The following is a 17,736-nucleotide window of genomic DNA, read 5'->3' on the forward strand; positions in this document are numbered from 1 at the left end:
TTATTCTGTTAGTCCTTACAGATCTGTTTTTTGGTAATAGCTTTAATATTACTCTATACCATGTAGTATCATGATTTATTAAACCAACCTCTTATTATTGGATATATAGGCTATCTCCAGTTTTTACTTTTAGAATAATGCTTCACTGACCCAGTTGAAAATGGGCAAAACAGCCCTGCATGCTTTGCTGCTGGGAATGTAAAATGGTGCGGCTGCTGAGGAAAACTGGTTGGCAGTTACATAAAGAGTTGAACGGAGTAGTCACCATATCACCCAGCAAATCCACTCCTAGGTACGTATGCCCATGATAACTGAAAATACATGCTCACATGAAAACTTACACATGAATGTTTATAGCAGCATTTAAGCTCAAAGTGGAAACAACTCAAATCCATCAACCGATAAATGGGTAAACAAAATGTGGTATATCCATACAGTAGAATGTTATCTGACAATAGAAAAGAATGAAATTCTGATCCATACTACAACACGGATGAACCTTGAACCCATTATGCTAAGTGAAATAAGTCAGACACAAAAGGCCACTATCTGCCACTCAATTTCTATGAAACGTCCAGGATAGGCAAATCTGTATAGACGGAAGGTAAGTGAGAGGTTGCCTGTAAGTAGAAGGGGAGAATGGGGTGCGACTGCCTAGTGGGTATGGCGTTTCTTGTCTGGGGTGATGGAAGTGCTGTAGAATTAGATAACGCGTATCATTGTGTATATACTAAAAACCACTGAAATGTATGCTTTAAAATGCTAAGTTTTGGAGTGTCTGGGTGGCTCAGTTAGTTAAGCATCTGACTTTTTATTTCAGCTCAGGTTCTGATCTCAGGGTGGTGGAATCGAGCCCCACATCAGACTCCGTGCTCAGTAGGGAGTCTACTTGAGATTCTCTGTCCCTCTCCTTCTGACCCTCCCCACTGTGTGCCCCCTTTCTCAATCCCTCTAAAATAAATAAATAAAATTTTAAATAAAATGCTGGAGTTTTATGTTATGTGCATTATCTTATTAAAAATTAGTTTTTAAATACAAGACTCTGAACAGACACTTCACCAATGCAGACATTCATATGCTCAATAAACATATAATGCTCAATAGTCATGTAAGAAATGTAAATGAGAACCACACTGCTATCCCACTCCTTACCCACTGGAATACCTAAAATGCAAAAGACTGACAATTTGAAGTGTGGGCAAGGAGTGGTGAAGTGGCCTTGTCGACGGGAGTATAAATTGGTATGTCCACTTTGGAAAACTGGTTGATAGGACCTACTAAAGCTACACATATATATAACCCATGAGCTGGCACTTCCACTCCTGGATGTATACTCATCAGAAACAAATACTTATATTCTCAAAGAAAAAAAAAAAAAGAAAAACTAATTTCATAGCAGCTTTATTCACAATAACTCCAAACTGGAAAAACCCAAATGTTCATCAACAGACTAGATAACTTGTGTAATAAAAAGAATAAACTTTTGACACACATGACAATGTAGATAAATCTCACAGACTTATGACTATATGATGTTTGTGTCAAAACATCTTCCTATTTCAGGAGCACCTGGGTGGCTTGGTTGGTTGCTCAACCAACTCTTGATTTTGGCTCAGGACATGGTTTTGGGGTCTTGGGATCCAACCCAGTAAAGAGCTCTAAGCTCAGCAGGTGGGAACGCTGAGGGGGTGGGTCTGCTTGAGATTCTCTTTCTCTCTCTCTCCCTCTGCACCTCCTCCCCGCTGCTCCTCCCCATGGCTCATGTGCCCACGTGTTCTCGCTAAAATGAATACGTTTTTTAAAAGATTTTTAAAAAGATTTTATTTATTTATTTGACAGAGAAAGAGAGAGAGAGCACAAGCAGAGGGAGTGACAGGAAGAGGGAGAGGGAGAAGCAGTCTCCGCACTAAGCAGGAAACCCGAAGTGGGGCTTGATGCCAGGACTCTGGGATCATGACCTGGGACGAAGGCAGATGCTTGACTGACTGACCCACCCAGGTGCCCCTTAAAAGATTTTATTTATTTGACAGACAGAGATCACAGGTAGGCAGAACGGCAGGCAGAGGCAGAGAGAGAAGCAGGATCGTCACTAAGCAGAGAACCCGATGCAGGCCTCAGTCCCATAACCCTGAGATCACTACCCGAGTCAAAGGCAGATGCTTAGCCAACGGAGCCAGGCAGGCGCCTGAAAATGAACAAATCTTTAAACAACAACAACACTCTTCCTCTTCCATAAGCTGCATTCTGAGGCTTATATTGACATGTAAAGTGTTACCTGGATCAATTTTTAAGGCTGATTGTATGACGTTACAGATGCTTGGTATTTTCCCCCCGAATGCCAACACTAAATATATTTTTAAAACAAAACACCTTTCTATTATTTCAAAAGAAATGCATATGGGTCGTAGAACAATTAGAAGATGCAGATTACCCACCACTACCGCAGTTCACCTGAGCTCCCTCCTCATGAACGCCCAGTCAACACCTTGGTGTGTGCACATAGAACACGTGTGTGAGCATGCAGGAAAACCCGAGTATGCTAATATACGGTTAGCACATACCTACCTTCCACAGAGTCAGCACTCGGAGAGCCCAGCTGAGAAGTCAGAGTTGCAGCTCCAAGGTGAAGGCAAGAAAGCAGAAGCTGTACCTCTAATCTCCTTATCTGGGCTTCGTGGCTCAGAGGCTTTGACCCTTCCCACGGGCAGTCACTGCCTGTGGCAATCTTCTGCCCATCCACAGCAAATGCCCGCGGAACTTCTGCTGACCTGCTTCTTGAGCCTAGTTCTCTGACCTCTGCAGGAGCCAGCCTCGGCAGGCTGGAGCCTCATGAATGCACGCTCTGCTCCACTGAGCCATGCTGACATTTGCCCCAACTGTCATCAGCAACTTCCGCCTGCTTGGTCCTCATCCCACCAGCTCCTCTTCATCTTGGAAGTTCTGCCCACCATCAGATTTGTGGGTCAGATGGAGAGGTGGGAGGTGTGCCCTTCCCCTCCCCCATGCATACATTTCTCAGCACTGCAGGCCCCCTTTTCTTGTTCCCAGACAAGATCTGCTCCTTCCCAAGGCTGACCCCCCCAGTCCTGCCCTGTAATAGGACCTTGCTCCTGCAGCTTTGTCCCATCTCACCAGCATTAACATGAGTGCAGGGAAGAGTAAGATGTGGACCTACTCTCCAGGAGCTCCCAGGGTAGCAAAGGAGATGGGCGCTGTCACTGGCCGATAGCCCTGGGGGAGTATTGCAAAACAGGCATGAACCCTGACCTATGGGAACCAAAAGGGAAGGGTGATGAGGAGCAGAGAAAGGGCACGGAGAAGGGCACACACAGGTGCTGATCAGAAACCCAGCCAAGTGTCTGCCAATGGCCCCTCATTCCCTCACCGTTTGGGAGCCCATGGAGACAGCCTAAGCCAGGATTTAGGGCATATTTGCTTTCCCTCTAAAAATGTTTATATATATTTTACAGGGTATTATGAATCCATAAAAAGATATCAACATCTTCAAGTATACAATCCTTAAAGAAAGGCACAAACCTTGTGCACCTAAGAAAAATGTAGTCTCCTAGCAATCGAAAGAACCTGACCCGGGATGCCTGGGTGGCTCAGTTCTGTAAGTGTCCGACTCTCAGCCTCACCTCAGGTCTTGATCTCAGGGTTGTGAGTCTGGGACCCAAGCAGCTGGGTGTGGAGTCTACTCAAAAAACCAACCAAACAAAAAACAACAACAACAACAAAAAACCCCAAACCTGACCCAATTCATTTGGTAATTTATTTTATTGGTTAAAATACTTGAAAGTTCTACTTTTCATTTCTTCCTATACAATGTTTCTAAATGAACTAAATCATTTATAAAATGAAAAGACATCATTACATATCAGGGCAACATTGCTTCATCATCATGTATTATTTCCACCCCTAAGATATATGTCCATGTTAGAGAATCACAGCTACAGCCTGGGAGTCTGTCAGAAGCAGAGGGCCAGTTGGGATCCTCGGAACAGCGCCCAGGAGCACTGGGGCCACTGGCCATATAGGCTAGCAGGGCTGGTCAAATGACATTGTGTGCTCTGAAAGGAAGGAAAGAAAAGGTTTGGGGGAGGTGTGTGTGGGGGGGTGGACAAGGGATAGTCCGTTTCCACAAAACTTGGAAAATGCTGGTTTCTCCCAAGGAGGAACTGACATAATTCTTCAGTTATTTTTATGGGAAAATTTAAGAGCATATTTGAACGCTGAAAAGATAGAGAAAATCATTTAAGTTGCCTTTTAAGCTTAGTTTTTAAAAACACTGTATGAACAATGAGAAAGTATGGCAAGTGTGTTGGCAGATAAAAGTTAAAGAAATGTTCTTTCAGAAGAGATGATAAATGGGCATGAATTAATTTTACTAATAGATTCATTTTAGAATATATATATATATATATATATAAAATACTTCATATGATTCATCTCATATTGAATATTCTCTTAAAAACTAGAGGAACCTGAAATTATAAATGTTTTTGCATGCTGGAGCATTTTTAATAAAAAGTGAATGAACCCCAACCCCCCGGCCCCAGGGCAGGAGGCCTGGGGTCAGAGGACTTTTGACAGGACCTTGTGGCCAAATGGGATTATTTCCTGGAGGACTCAGCCCTGGACCCCACCTGTGGCTTCATAAATGTACCTGGGCCTCACAAAAACATTAGAAAACTTAGGAGACACGGGTCTCCTGGATCCTACGCCCTCTGGGTGGGGGAGCCCTGTCCCAAGACAGATCTAGAAAATACGGGCCTTCCAGGAATCCCAGTAAAAGCTGGCTGTGTTTCTGAAGGTAGACGTGGCCTTTCCAACCCCAGCTAGTGTGTGTTAATTCTTACAGAATGACAGTGGTGACACCATCACCGGGAGCAAGAGAAGATGTGGCCCATCTTGGAGAATTCTTATGTTCTTCCTTACATCACATTCCAAAGCATTTCCAGTTCCAATAGTAAACCACATCCCTCATATTTGCTCTTCATTTAGCTTCTGAGGGAAAAGTACACTTACTCTCTTTTCTCCTGCTATAACCTATTGAGAAAGCCTAGCTTAAAACTGCTGGGGATCTGGATCATTTCCAGAGCATGTGGAGAGGGGGTAAAAGGAAATGTAACTTGAAAGAGATATTTTGTATCCAACATCAGCTGGGATGAATCCGCTCGGTTATTTAGGAGAGCCTGAAATTAAAACCAGAGGAAAAATGAATAAAGATACCAGTGCATTCTGCTTTATGATTGTCTAGAAGTCTAGAGTGAGGAAAACACAACTCCACCGTCGCTGAAAAGCTCCTTTCAAAATCATGTGAGCGAATGCACAAAAAAGCCTTTTAACAACACAATCCCGTGGTGAAATGGTCTATGCAGGATTTCCAATCAGCTCTCATGAATATTTACTTACATGCTCTGTTTTACCTCAGAAGTTAATTTCCCACAGGATGGACTGACTGTAAATGGATCTGCTTTCTATTCTTACCCATTCTTGTGGCATAATTCTAAGCCCAGACATGAGTAGATCTGAAGTATTAAATATTTCTAACAGTTATCCTTTTTTATAGTTCAGTAGTTTGTAACCTTTTTTATCTCAACACCCCTTTATACTCTTTAAAGATTACTGAAGACCCCAAAGAGTTTTGTGCATATGGGTAGAACTATTGATATTTACTATATTAGTAATTAAAACAATTTAAAATATTAATTCATTAGAGTAACAAGAACAAACCCAATGCATGTAAACATTTATTGAAAAGTAACTATTTTTTAAAACAAAAAAAATTAGTAGGAAGTTGTATTGTTTTATACTTTGTAAATCTTTTTTTTTTTAAGATTTTTTTATTTAATTATTTGAGAGAGAGAGCATGAGAGAGCATGAGAGGAGAGAGGTCAGTGGGAGAAGCAGACTCCCTGCTGAGCAGGGAGCCCGATGTGGGACTCCATCCCGGGACTCCAGAATCATGACCTGAGCTGAAGGCAGTTGCCTAACCAACTGAGCCACCCAGGCGCCCCTTGTAAATCTTTTTAATGTCTGACTTAATATGATAGGTAAAATCTCTCATGTCCGCTTCTGCATTCAACCTACAGTGAATAGAGGTTGAAAGTAGAGGAAAGTAGAGGTTGAAGTAGAGGAAGAAAAGTCTGCTTCACACATATGTACTTGGAAAAAGGAAGCCTTTGCAGATCCCTTGAAAGGGTCTCAGGGACCTACAGGATCCTTGAATTAAACTTGGAGAATTGATACCTTAGTTGACTGGGGAAGAAACTTTAGGGATTAAAATAAGAAAAATGGGTATACATTTTCCCATTCAGCCTCTGCTCCCTTGCACAGTACTGAGAAGAAGACTGATAATAAACAAGACATGTTGAAGGAACACAGCAGGTGAATCATGGTTTTAGAGGCTAAAATGGGCCTGGCTGCCTCAGTTGGTTAAGCGTCTGCCTTCAGCTCAGGTCATGAACTTAGGGTCCTGGGATTGAGCCCCGCATTGGGCTTCCTGTTTAGTGGGGAGCCTCCTTCTCCCTCTCTCTCTGCTGCTCCCCTTGCTTGTGCTTTTTCAAATAAATAAATTAAATATTTTAAATAAAATTTTAAAAAATTCAGAAATTCAAAAAAAGAATAAAATGGGTATTTGACAGGGAAAATTCCTGCTGCTTAAAAAAATTTTTTTATTATTATTAACATATAATGTATTATTTGCTTCAGGGGTACAGGTCTGTGAATCATTAGTCTTACATAATTCACAGCACTCACCATAGCACATACCCTCCCCAATGTCCATCACCCAGCCACCCCATCCCTTCCACCCTTCTCCCCTCCAGCAACCCTCAGTTTGTTTCCTGAGATTAAGAGTCTCTTACAGTTTGTCTCTCTCCCTGGTCCCATCTTCTTTCATTTTTTTCCTCCCATCCCCCATGACGCCCTGCTCTGCCTCTCAAATTTCTCATATCAGAGAGATCATGATAATTGTTTTTCTCTGATTTACTTGTTTAGCATAATACCCTCTAGTTCCATCCAAGTTGTTGCAAATGGTAAGATTTTGGGTTTTTGATGGCTGCATAGTATTCCATTGTATATATACACCACATCTTCTTTATTCATTCCTGCTGCTTTTGCTAAGTGCCTTTTGTTTCCATGTTTGGTAAATGTGCTTTAATCTTAGATTTCTATAACATTAATTCAATATTCAATATTCAATTATTCATTCATTCATTTAAAGTAGACTCCATGCCCAGTGTGGACCCAATGTGGGGCCTGAACTCACAACCCTCAGATTAAGACCTGAGCTGAGATCAAGAGTTGGACATTTAACTGACTGAGCCACCCAGGTGTCCCCTCGATTTCTTATACTGAAAATTAAAAGATACATCCTTAAGGATCTTACCTGTACTTTACGAACAAAAGATGGAGTCACTCTTTTCTCAAAGTCATCTATAGGTGTGTATGAATTAAGGATCTTTATGATCTGGAAACAGCATATAAGATGGGGTTAGAACATGAAAAACGACAAGTCTGTCCATGAAATAACAATTCTGATGGCTTGGGAACTGTTGGGAACCACATGTAGTTCTTTGATACTGTAAAGTGCCTCTAAGAACCGTGTGTTCTGGCCTCCTTCCTTAACCCCTTCCCTCCCCCCACACATACATGTCTGTGAGTTGAGAGGGCAGGGAATGTATCACAGGCACGTTTCTGTTTTTAAGTCCTAAGTTAGTATTAAATAAATGCTTATTAGATAAGAGAGTGGTCCTTGGAGATACATGTGCACCCCAAAGAGCACACAGAGATTCAGACACACCCTGTGGCTGGCTAAGCCAGAAAGGGTGACACCAATCACAAAATCCATTTTTGAAGATCAGGGACACCCTCAGCAAGCCTGGTCACCTGCACAGCAGACAGTGAGGTACAGCGTTCATAGATCTCCTTGGCATCGCTGTCTGTGGTCTTCTTGACCTGAAGCAACCAGGCTGCCTGAGAGAGAGGTTCCAAAGTTTCCTTGGCCAAGCTGTTCTGCAAATTCTTATCTTTAAGCCATTCTTCTAAGTAGCTGATGTTGCACCTGGAGTGAAAGCCAGAGAAACAGTGAATAGTGGGTGATCTGTTAAGAACACTTCAGGGGAGGGTGCCAAATCCCCCAGTGTGTCCTGAGAGGGTATTCGAGTTCACTGAGAGCTTTAGGACCATGGTCCAGCCGTTTCTTCATTTGTAACATGAGGGGGTTGGACCAAATGATCAGCTCTCATGATCCGTGGTTCTAAGGATCTTGATGGTCTGGGGTGACGGCCATAGCAGCTCTAAACTTTGGGGGAAATTTGAGCAAAAAGTTGTGACTGCAATAATTTATAAAGTGATCTATAAAAATAACCTTAATAATGGATTTGAAAATCTACTAAAGGAAAAAATCATAGTGATATTTGAAGACCTTACATTGGTATAAAAAACTGCCTTCTTTTCCTAAATTGGCAGAAAGTTTTCAATTGGTAGAAGGCTTTCATTCGGTCCACTGGGGTTTTTATTCTTGTTTCTGTCACTAATTATCATAAGTTTATAAAGTAAGAGGTATGGGTTTTAGTCCCACCAGCCTACTTTGTGAATTTGGAAAGTTACTCAACCTCTATGGGTAAGTGAGAGTGTTGAGAACCCCCATATATTGCTAGTGGGAATGTAAAATGGTAGAGCTGCTAAGGAAAACAGGTTGACAGTTCCCTAAAGTGTTAAACATAGAACTGCCATATGACACAGCAATTCCACTCTTGGATATATACTCAAGATAACTGAGAGAATGTCCACATAAAATATCGTGCATACATGTTTACTGCAGCATAGCCAAAAAATGAAAACAACCCAAAATGTCCAAAATTTGTGGTATGTCCATACAGTGGGATATTATTCAGCAATAAAAAGGAATGAGGTATTGATACATGCTATCACATGGATGAACTTTGAGAACATTATGCTAAGGGAAAGAAGTCAGTCACAAAAGACAACACATTTTATGATTTCATTTATAAAAGTGTCCAGAACAAGCAAACCTATAGAGAAAGAAAATATATTTGTGCTTGCCTTGCTTGAGGGAGAGGGGACTATGGAGGTGGGATATGGTAGTGGATGAGAATGCTGGTGCTAATGGGTATAAGAATTCTTTTTAGAGTGATGGAAATGTTTTAAAATTACATTATGGTGGGGCGCCTGGGTGGTTCAGTGGTTAAAGCCTCTGCCTTCGGCTCAGGTCATGATCCCAGGGTCCTGGGATCGAGCCTCACATCTAGCCTCACATCGAGCCTCACGTCGGGCTCTCTGCTCGGCAGGGAGCCTGCCTCCTCCTCCTCTCTCTCTCTGCCTGCCTCTCTGCCTACTTGTGATCTGTCAAATAAATAAAAATCTTTAAAAAAAAAATTACATTATGGTGATTGTACAACTCTGTAAATATACCAAAACCTATTGAACTATACGAATATAGTTTACAGAATGGATAAAATTTATAATATGTAAATTATCTATCAATGAAGCTGTTTTTAACAATTGAATTTTGGGGGCACCTGGCTGGCTCTGCTGGAAGAGCATGCAACTCTTGATCTTGGCATCATGGGTTCAAGCTCCATGTTGGGTGTGGAGATTACTTAAATAAATAAACCTTAAAAAAATGAGTGTTGAACCAGGTGATCTCTAAGGGCATTCCTAGCTTGGGCCTTCTAAATTAGCAACTCCCTCCGTGGGTCTTCTCTTTGACTATAACATTGGGACAATAATGCTGAGTTGATATATTCCATAGGGATGTAATGAGTGTGAGATACTATTTCTTGTACTGGTTTCCTGCCTTTTTTGCACTGGCAATTTGGTTCCACTAGTTTGAGTTCTCATTACAATAGATTCCTATTGGGCCTCCCATCTTATCCCTTCTAATTCATCCTACTTAATCCTGCCACAGTCCTTCCTTAATATGGATGTTGAACATGTTAATTCTCCCACTAAAAAAATCAGTGGTGGAACATAATCCAGTAATTATACCCAAAGTATTGGGTAAATACTGGGTATTTACCCAAAGACAATGAAAACGCTAATTCAAAAACATATATGTACCCCTATGTTTATTGTAGCATTATTTATAATAGTCAAGATATGGAAGCAACCCAGGTGTCTATCAATAGATGAATGGATGAAGAAGGTGTGGCGTAGCTATACAATGGACTACTACTCAGCCATAAAACAGAATGAGGTCTTGCCATTTGCAATAACACGGACTGACCTAGAGGGTATTAGGCTGAGTGAAATAAGTCTGTTGAAGAAAGACCAGTAACGTATGATTTCATTCCATGTGAAACTTAAGAAACAAGACAAAGGGGAAAAGAAACAAAAAACCAGATTCTTAAATACAGAGAACAAACTGATGGTTGCCAGAAGGGAAAAGGGTGGGAGGATGGGTGAAATAGATAAAGGGAATTACGAGCACACTTATCCTGATGAGCACTGAGTGATGTACAGATTTGCTGAATCATGCTTTTGTATACCTGAAACTAATACAACACCGTATGTTGATTATTCATCAGGTTTTTAGAAAAGGGGAAAAATCAGTGGTGGAGTTCTGGTTCTAAGCAAAAACATACTCCACTTTGCCCTCCCATTGAATGCAGCTGTAAAAGCTTGATGGAATGCTTGAAGCAGCTATTTGAGGACTCTGGAAAGTAAACAGTACTAGGTAGGTTGGGGAAGAAGACCAGGATTTGAAGTATTGACAAATGGGTAGTGAATTTACTAGTTTTTTCCCTGTCTACTATTCATTAGCCTGACCTCAAAGGAGCCTGAAACTCAGCGGTGGGTACTGATGGCAATAAAGTCTTCCAGTCAGAGGCCTCTAGGTCTGTGTTGAGGAGCTGAAGAAAGGTGTCTTAAAGCGCTTTAGAGAGGACAGAAGTCCTCTGTTTTTCTGCTTTCTACTTTTTCTTTCTTCTTTTTGTGCTTCAGCCCCAAACAATTTCATTGTGGTAGCAGTGTGGCAATGGGGTCCAATAGGAAGCTAAAACTCTGAGGGAGGAAAACCTTCTCCAAATGAAGCAACAGTGGTTCAAGAGAATGGGGTGAACCCCCATTGTTCATTTCTGCCACCACTTAGCCCCAGACGAAGATATTTGTAGCAAGTACACCACACAGTGAGTTAAGTAAACCCCCGGTTTTCTGTCTGGAGGATTAAAGAGGGGATTCTCGGGGATCTGGAAAGTATCAGGGGTGTTTTGGAGATGGAGGAGCTTGGGAAAACAACCCTTTAAAGTTGTTCGTGAACTCCTTGGTGCTACCTTGGGCCCATGCACGGATCTGACCCTCAACAGCACACGTGGGTTTTGAGGACTAAACAATGGGACAGAGCACCACCCAAGTTTCAGACTGACCACGGCGTGTCACACATGAGACAGAACCAAACAGCATAACAAAGGCTTTGAGAAGTGACACAGGGGTCACAAGCCACAAACGATGGTCAGAACTCGCAGCCTGAACTCAAATGGGTTATCTGATAAAAATACCAACATTCTCCATAATACTGAAAGACCCAAAGTCTCAGTATAATATTAGAAGTGTCCAGGAGATGATTCAAAATTACTTGGCATATGAAGAACCAAGAAAGTCTCAATTTGCATCAAACAAGAAAATTAATAGATGTCAATTCTGAAATGACACAGAGATTTTAAAGAAGCTATCATAAAAATGCTCCAAAAAGTAAAGACAAACTATCTTGAAATAAATGAAACAATAGAAAGTCTCAGAAAAGAAAAGGATGATACAAAGAAAAACCAAACAAAAACTTTACAACTGAAAAATATAATAACAAAAATAAAAGAATTCTTTTAATGGGTTCAACAGCAGAATAGAGATGCCAGAGGAAACAGTCAGTCAAGAGAGAGGATTCTATCTAAAGAATGAAAACACAGGGAAAATAAATTAAATAAACAACTTTAGGGACCCATGGGACCATAATGAAAGGCTTAGCATTCATGTTATTGAAGTTCCAGGGGAAAGGAGAAATTATGATGCAGACAAAATATTTGAAGAAATGACTGAAAAGGGGGCACTTGGCTGCCTCAGTTGGTTAAGCATCTGCCTTCAGCTCAGGTCATGATCCCAGGGTCCTGGGATTGAGTCCCGCACTGGGCTTCCTGCTCAGCGGGGAGCCTGCTTCTCCCTCTGCCTCTGCTGTTCTTTCACTTTCTCTGTCTCTTCCAAATAAATAAATAAAATCTTAAAAAAAAAAAAAAAGGAAAGAAATGACTGAAAAGGTCCCAGATTTAGTGAGATGTGCAAGCTTACAGATTCAAAAAGCTCAGGGAATCTCAAAGAGGTTAAACTCAAAGAAATCCACACCTAGACACATCCTAATTAAACTGTGGAAAATCAAAGACCAAGAAAATCTTGAACGCAATCTGAGAAAAACTGTGCATTACTTGGAGGGAAAAGTAATTCAAATATCCTTGCATTTCTCATCAGAAACCATGGAAAAATGTTTCACATTTTTGAAGTGATGAAAAAAATGGAATGCAAACAAAAATTCTATATCTCACCAAAATATACTTCAGGAATGAAAGTGAAATGGAGACATTTTCAGGTGAAAGAAAACTAAGTATTGGCACTGAACTTGCTGTGTAAGGATTACCAAAAAAATGCCTTCAGGCAGAAAGGAAATGGTATCAAAATGAGATTTGGGGGAAAAAATAAGACTTGCAACATTAGGAATGAAGGAGTAACAGAAACGGAGTAAACATGTGGGCAAATATAATAGACAGTTCTTCTATTGAGTTTCTTAAAATATATTAGCTGGTTTAAAATGAAAATTATAACATTATCTGGCAGAGTTTTTGATGTCCGTAGATACAATACATAAGACAACTATGACATAAAGGGGAAAGGGGCCTATGTGATAGTAAGCATCTTATATTTCACTTGACATGGTTAAGATAATGATTCCAAATAGACTAAAAAGGGCACCTGCGTGGCTCAGTCAGTTAAGCATCAGAATCTTGATTTCACTCAGGTCTTGATCTCAGGGTGGTGAGTTCAAGCCTCATGTTGGGCATGGAGCCTACTTCGAAATAACTAACTAAATAGACGGAAAATTAAATATATATTCTGTAATTCCTAGAACAAACACTAAAAAATACAAAGATAGAGTAAAAATACAGTAGATAAATTTTTTAGAGGCGGGGGAGGGGCAGAAGGAGAGAGAGAGAGAGAGAGAGAGGGAATGTTTTAAGCAGACTCCATGCCCAGCATAGAATAGAACCTGAATACCTGAATATCTGAAACTCTATATCTACTGAACAACGCCTCCCTCTTCCTCTTTCTCCTCAGTCCTGGGCAACAATCATTCTATCTTCTGTTTCCAAGGGTGTGACTGACAGAATACATTTTTTGATCATATGGAATTAAACCAAAAGTCAGTAACAGAAAGGGAGCAAGAAAGTCTCTGAAAGCTTGTAACATTTTTTTTTCAAAGATTTTATTTGTTGAGAGAGAGGGATAGAGAGAGCATGAATGGTAGGGACGGGGAGAGGGAGAGAGAGAAATAGACACACCGGTCTTGATCCCAGGACCCCAAGATCATGACCTGGGCTGAAGGCAGAGGCTTAACTGACTGGGCCACCCAGATGCCCCTGAACAGCATACTTCTAAGTAGTCCACGGGTCAAAGATAAGACTCCAAGGAAACTAGAAACTATTTTCAATTAAAAAAAAAAAAAAGAAAAACAATGTCTCGGAATTTGTGGGATAAAGTTAGTGCTTAAAGAGAAATTTTTGGCATTAAATGCTTATGTTAGAAAAGAGAGGTCTCGAAGTCAATAACCAATGCTTCTACCTTAAGAAACAAGAAAAAGAAGAGCAAAATACATCCAAAGTAAGCAGAAGGAATGATATAATAAAGACAGTAACAGAAATCAATTAAATTTTTTAAAAAAGAGAAAAATCAATGAAAGCCAAAGCTGGTTATTTGAAAGGATCAGTAAAATTGATAAACAACCCCTGGCAAGACAGATCAAGATAAAAAGAGAAGACACAGATCACCAATTCAGGAATCAAGTGGGGGGATATCACTCCAAATTCTGCAGAAAGTAAAATAATATGGAAATATTATTTGTAGCTCTATGCACATAAACTCAACAACTTAGATGAAGGGCACTGATTCCTTAAAGAAGCTCATCAAAGATGAGATATGTAACCTGAATAGTCCTACGGCTATTGAAGAATTTGAATTCAGAGTTTAAAGCCTTCTGGAAAAAAAAAAAAGCCTGTGGTGGCTGCGACCACTGAGGGACTGATGCATGCGTTGCTTAGGCCCGCGTTCCACTTTCTCAATGTAACCAACCTGGCCCTCCATTTGAAGGGAGCTATTAATACCCTACCAGCAGTTTTCTGTCATGAAGCTTGTGCTCATTCCTCTAAGCCTGGGTCTGCTGAAATTCTGCCTGTGCTTTCAGACCCAAACCAATGCCTTTCATGTTCTTCCCCAGGTCCCTTAGTCCAGCAAGCCGTGTATGTCCTTGGGCACATTACTCTGGTCCCACTGTCTGTCTCCACATGCCCTGCGGAGGCTTTCACCGAAGATCGCTGGACAAAGCAGCCACAGTGAAACTCGCTGCAAAAATGCTACTGCAGAGACTGTGGGATAAAGTTCCCTGTGAAACCTTATCTTTTATAACTCATGACTAGGAACAAAAAAATAATTGGGAAAATCTTTACCTCTTCCCTGGGAACACCTGGCTTACCATACTCATGAGACCAGAGAGCTAACCATGTTTGGCTTTTTGTCCTGTCAGTTAGGAAGCCCAGAAACAGTTTTCAAGCGACTCTGTCCAATGTTTATGATTTTTCCCCTTTGGTCTTGATCTTCTACTTGTATTCAGGTTTTATTATTTTGTGCTTGTGTTTTCATTGTAAAGCCACTTCAAATCCTCATGGGCCTTGCTCATGGCAGGAGCTTAATAAATACCTGAATAAACGAGCCTCTGTGAAATGCATGTGCTCCTCAGAGCACTGCACCATAAGGGAATTACTTCTCAGATGGCCGCTGTTAACTGGTGAACCAAGAAAGCACTGAGCACCTATGGGGACAGATGTGGCCTATCCTCTGAGCAGCTGTCACGGGATCTAGGTGCATGCATCTTGCTCATGACTGTCCTCACTCATGGAGAACCCACAGAAGGAAAGAGAATTGCTTAGCCAGGGCTCTAATGACATGTTTAGGTTTATGGGTTTCCTCTAAATTGGGTTGAATCCTACCTCAGAGGCCCACAGGGCTTCTGCCTGGAGCTTGTGAAATAAATAGAACCTTTTCCTTTCCCAAGGAAGAGAAAAAGATCCACGAAGCCCTTCAGAATACTCCTTCTTATCCAAAAACCACAACCTGGTGTCATGGGAATCTGCCAGCCTGGTTTGTGGGAATGTCCAAGTTCAAGTTTCATTAATGCTAACACGGTTTAATAGATGCCTTGTTTACTTCTTGGCTCAAGATGCTTCCTTTGCTCCCTACCCTGACATCACTGTCTTCAACACGATCTCAGCTTCTCATGCCACATACATGTATCAAATCCCTGTGCAAATCATAGAAATCTTAACTATATACCCTATTTCTAGTCACTCGATAGCGCTAACTCTAACAAGAGCTCAGGGTTTGTGTTTCCTCAACTAAGAGATCAGGAAAAGTTGACACACCTCAAAACTGTCTCACCATGTCCTCAGGACATTGGTCCTGCTGCTCCCCAAACAAACCCCCGCTGAATCTAGACAAAGCTTCCTCCTAGAGCCTGAGGGGGGCTCCTCATTCAGCTCTCCCTCTGTGCCTTTGCCTGCCTCATTTCCCCTGCCTGGAATGTTCTCCCTGTTGGATCACTCAGTGCATAGCTCTTGGGCCTCACTTGTCTGTCCACCACCATCTCTCTTCTCTGCATCCTTGTTTGTGACTTCACCATAATTGCCTTGAATGGTTATTTGGCTATTTTGAGGTTCTGGAGGGCAGGGATCTAGCTGCTCATTCCTTCATTTCCCGTGTCCTCAGCTGCCAACAGTGCGAGTCACAGAGGTGGCAGTCAGCAAACGCCGGTTGAGTGTCTGACAAGCACCCAGTGCCAGGATTTAAAATACACAATTACCAGTTACTAGTCTTTAACCACCAAAGGAAGGCCCTGGGCCTGAGTCCCAAGCTAGCTTGGTGCAGAGTGATGACCAGGGGTTGGGGCTACCACCGGACCAAAGACCTCCTCAAGTTTCTAAGAGTCCTCTTGCACACCCCTCCCCCAGCAGCACAGCTCACACGGAGGGGGCAGCAAACATTAAGGGTGTAAGGGCCTACTTAGCCAGAGGGAGCCATTTTGTGTTTATGCAGTGAACTTAGATTGACCCTGCCCCTCCCAGAGGAACTTACTTGCAAAGCCCAGATACAAGGGCGGGTCGGCCAGGTGGAGACATCCAATCAGTGGGGCGCGCATATATCTACTAGGGTAAATTGAAATTCAATTGGCCACCTGTGTGTGACCTAATATGACTGTGCAGTTTTCTCTGTGTGTTGCAATCTCATTGGCCACCTGTGTATAGCCAGGTTCAACACCCTCTATAAAAGTTAGTCTGTGAGGCTGGGAGGGGTCGCCTCTTTGTAAGAGACAGCCCAAACCGGTTGGTTTCGCCCCAGCCGGTTGGTTTGATTCTCGATGCTTGGTGCAAAATAAAGCTTTGCTTGACCTTCGCTTTGTATCAGTCTCGCTCCTTTGATTACGGACCATAACAAAGGGCATTCTTCCCAGCTGCCTCTGGGTGCGGGTGGAGGCTTATTGGTTTTACCTGATCTGCATCCCTTTTCTGCAGGAGCACATGTCTTTGCGCAGGAAGAGGCTGTTCAGGGTGACGGCCCCAATCAAGAAGAAGAGCTGCTTCACGGCCTGCCTCACCAGCTCAGGGTCCAGGCCATTCTGGCACATGGTGCTGTAGAAGTAGCTCAGCTGCTGCAGGACGGAGGTCATCGTGTAGCCGTCCGTGTCATCTATGCTGGAGGACCGCTTCCGGAAGCCGGTGGGCTTCAGGCCAGAAATGCCCTGCAGGCTCTCGTACTCCAGCATGCCCTGCACTAGAGAGAAGAGCACAAGCATGTCTTGCTCACACAGTGGACACGACCAGAGAACATTTTCTATGGCTCTCCTGGGTCTGTTCCAGGAGGTGGCACGTTTTCTGCAGGAGTTAGCAGTGGTCACAGCTGTGATAGGAGAAGCGAGAAGATCAAGGACTGGGGAGCCCCACGGGGAGGAAGTGCATGGCACTTTACAACAGCTTGGAGTCCTTCTTCTTTCAACTTCACAGGAGAGAGAGGAGGTTAACATGATAACTCATGGTCTGGAACCATTTAAAGCCAGAGTATTTAAATTTCAGAAAACTGAAGAAAGTATACAAGAATTTGAGTGTGACTTTAGGATTTCAAAAACACTTAGTGATGACCTAGGATTAGCTACATAAGTAGTAGCAGGTCTCCCTAGTCTTATCCTTCAGGGTGAATCACCGTTACAGGCAGGAAACTAAGAACCATGTACTTTTATATAGGTCATCATTTCAAGCAATTAAAAAGAATTAAAAAGTAGACATTTACATAATTAAATTTTTCTGGGTTTAAAATTATATTCTTTGTCATTGCACTGCTTATACTGGATTTATTTCATTATTTTATTTTTTAAAAAGATTTTATTTATATATTACAGAGAGAGAT

General features: G+C 41.9%; 1 protein-coding gene across 4 annotated transcripts in view; it reads right to left on the minus strand.

The window, feature by feature from the left end:
• Nucleotides 1–3,791: 3,791 nt before the first annotated feature.
• Nucleotides 3,792–17,736, minus strand: part of MYO5C (myosin VC) — a 92,711-nt gene continuing 78,766 nt past the window's right edge. For all 4 annotated transcript variants that reach the window (XM_047736497.1, XM_047736495.1, XM_047736494.1 and 1 more), the window contains 4 exons: nt 16,824–17,106; nt 7,894–8,068; nt 7,394–7,474; nt 3,792–5,195 (listed from right to left, as the gene is read on the minus strand). In XM_047736497.1, the coding sequence (XP_047592453.1) occupies nt 5,043–5,195; nt 7,394–7,474; nt 7,894–8,068; nt 16,824–17,106 (692 nt within the window). In that variant the 3' untranslated portion in view covers nt 3,792–5,042. The remainder of the gene's footprint in view (nt 5,196–7,393; nt 7,475–7,893; nt 8,069–16,823; nt 17,107–17,736) is intronic.

The sequence above is a fragment of the Lutra lutra genome, chromosome 7, assembly GCF_902655055.1.
Source record: "Lutra lutra chromosome 7, mLutLut1.2, whole genome shotgun sequence".
In the NCBI taxonomy this organism is placed as follows: Eukaryota; Metazoa; Chordata; class Mammalia; order Carnivora; family Mustelidae; genus Lutra; species Lutra lutra.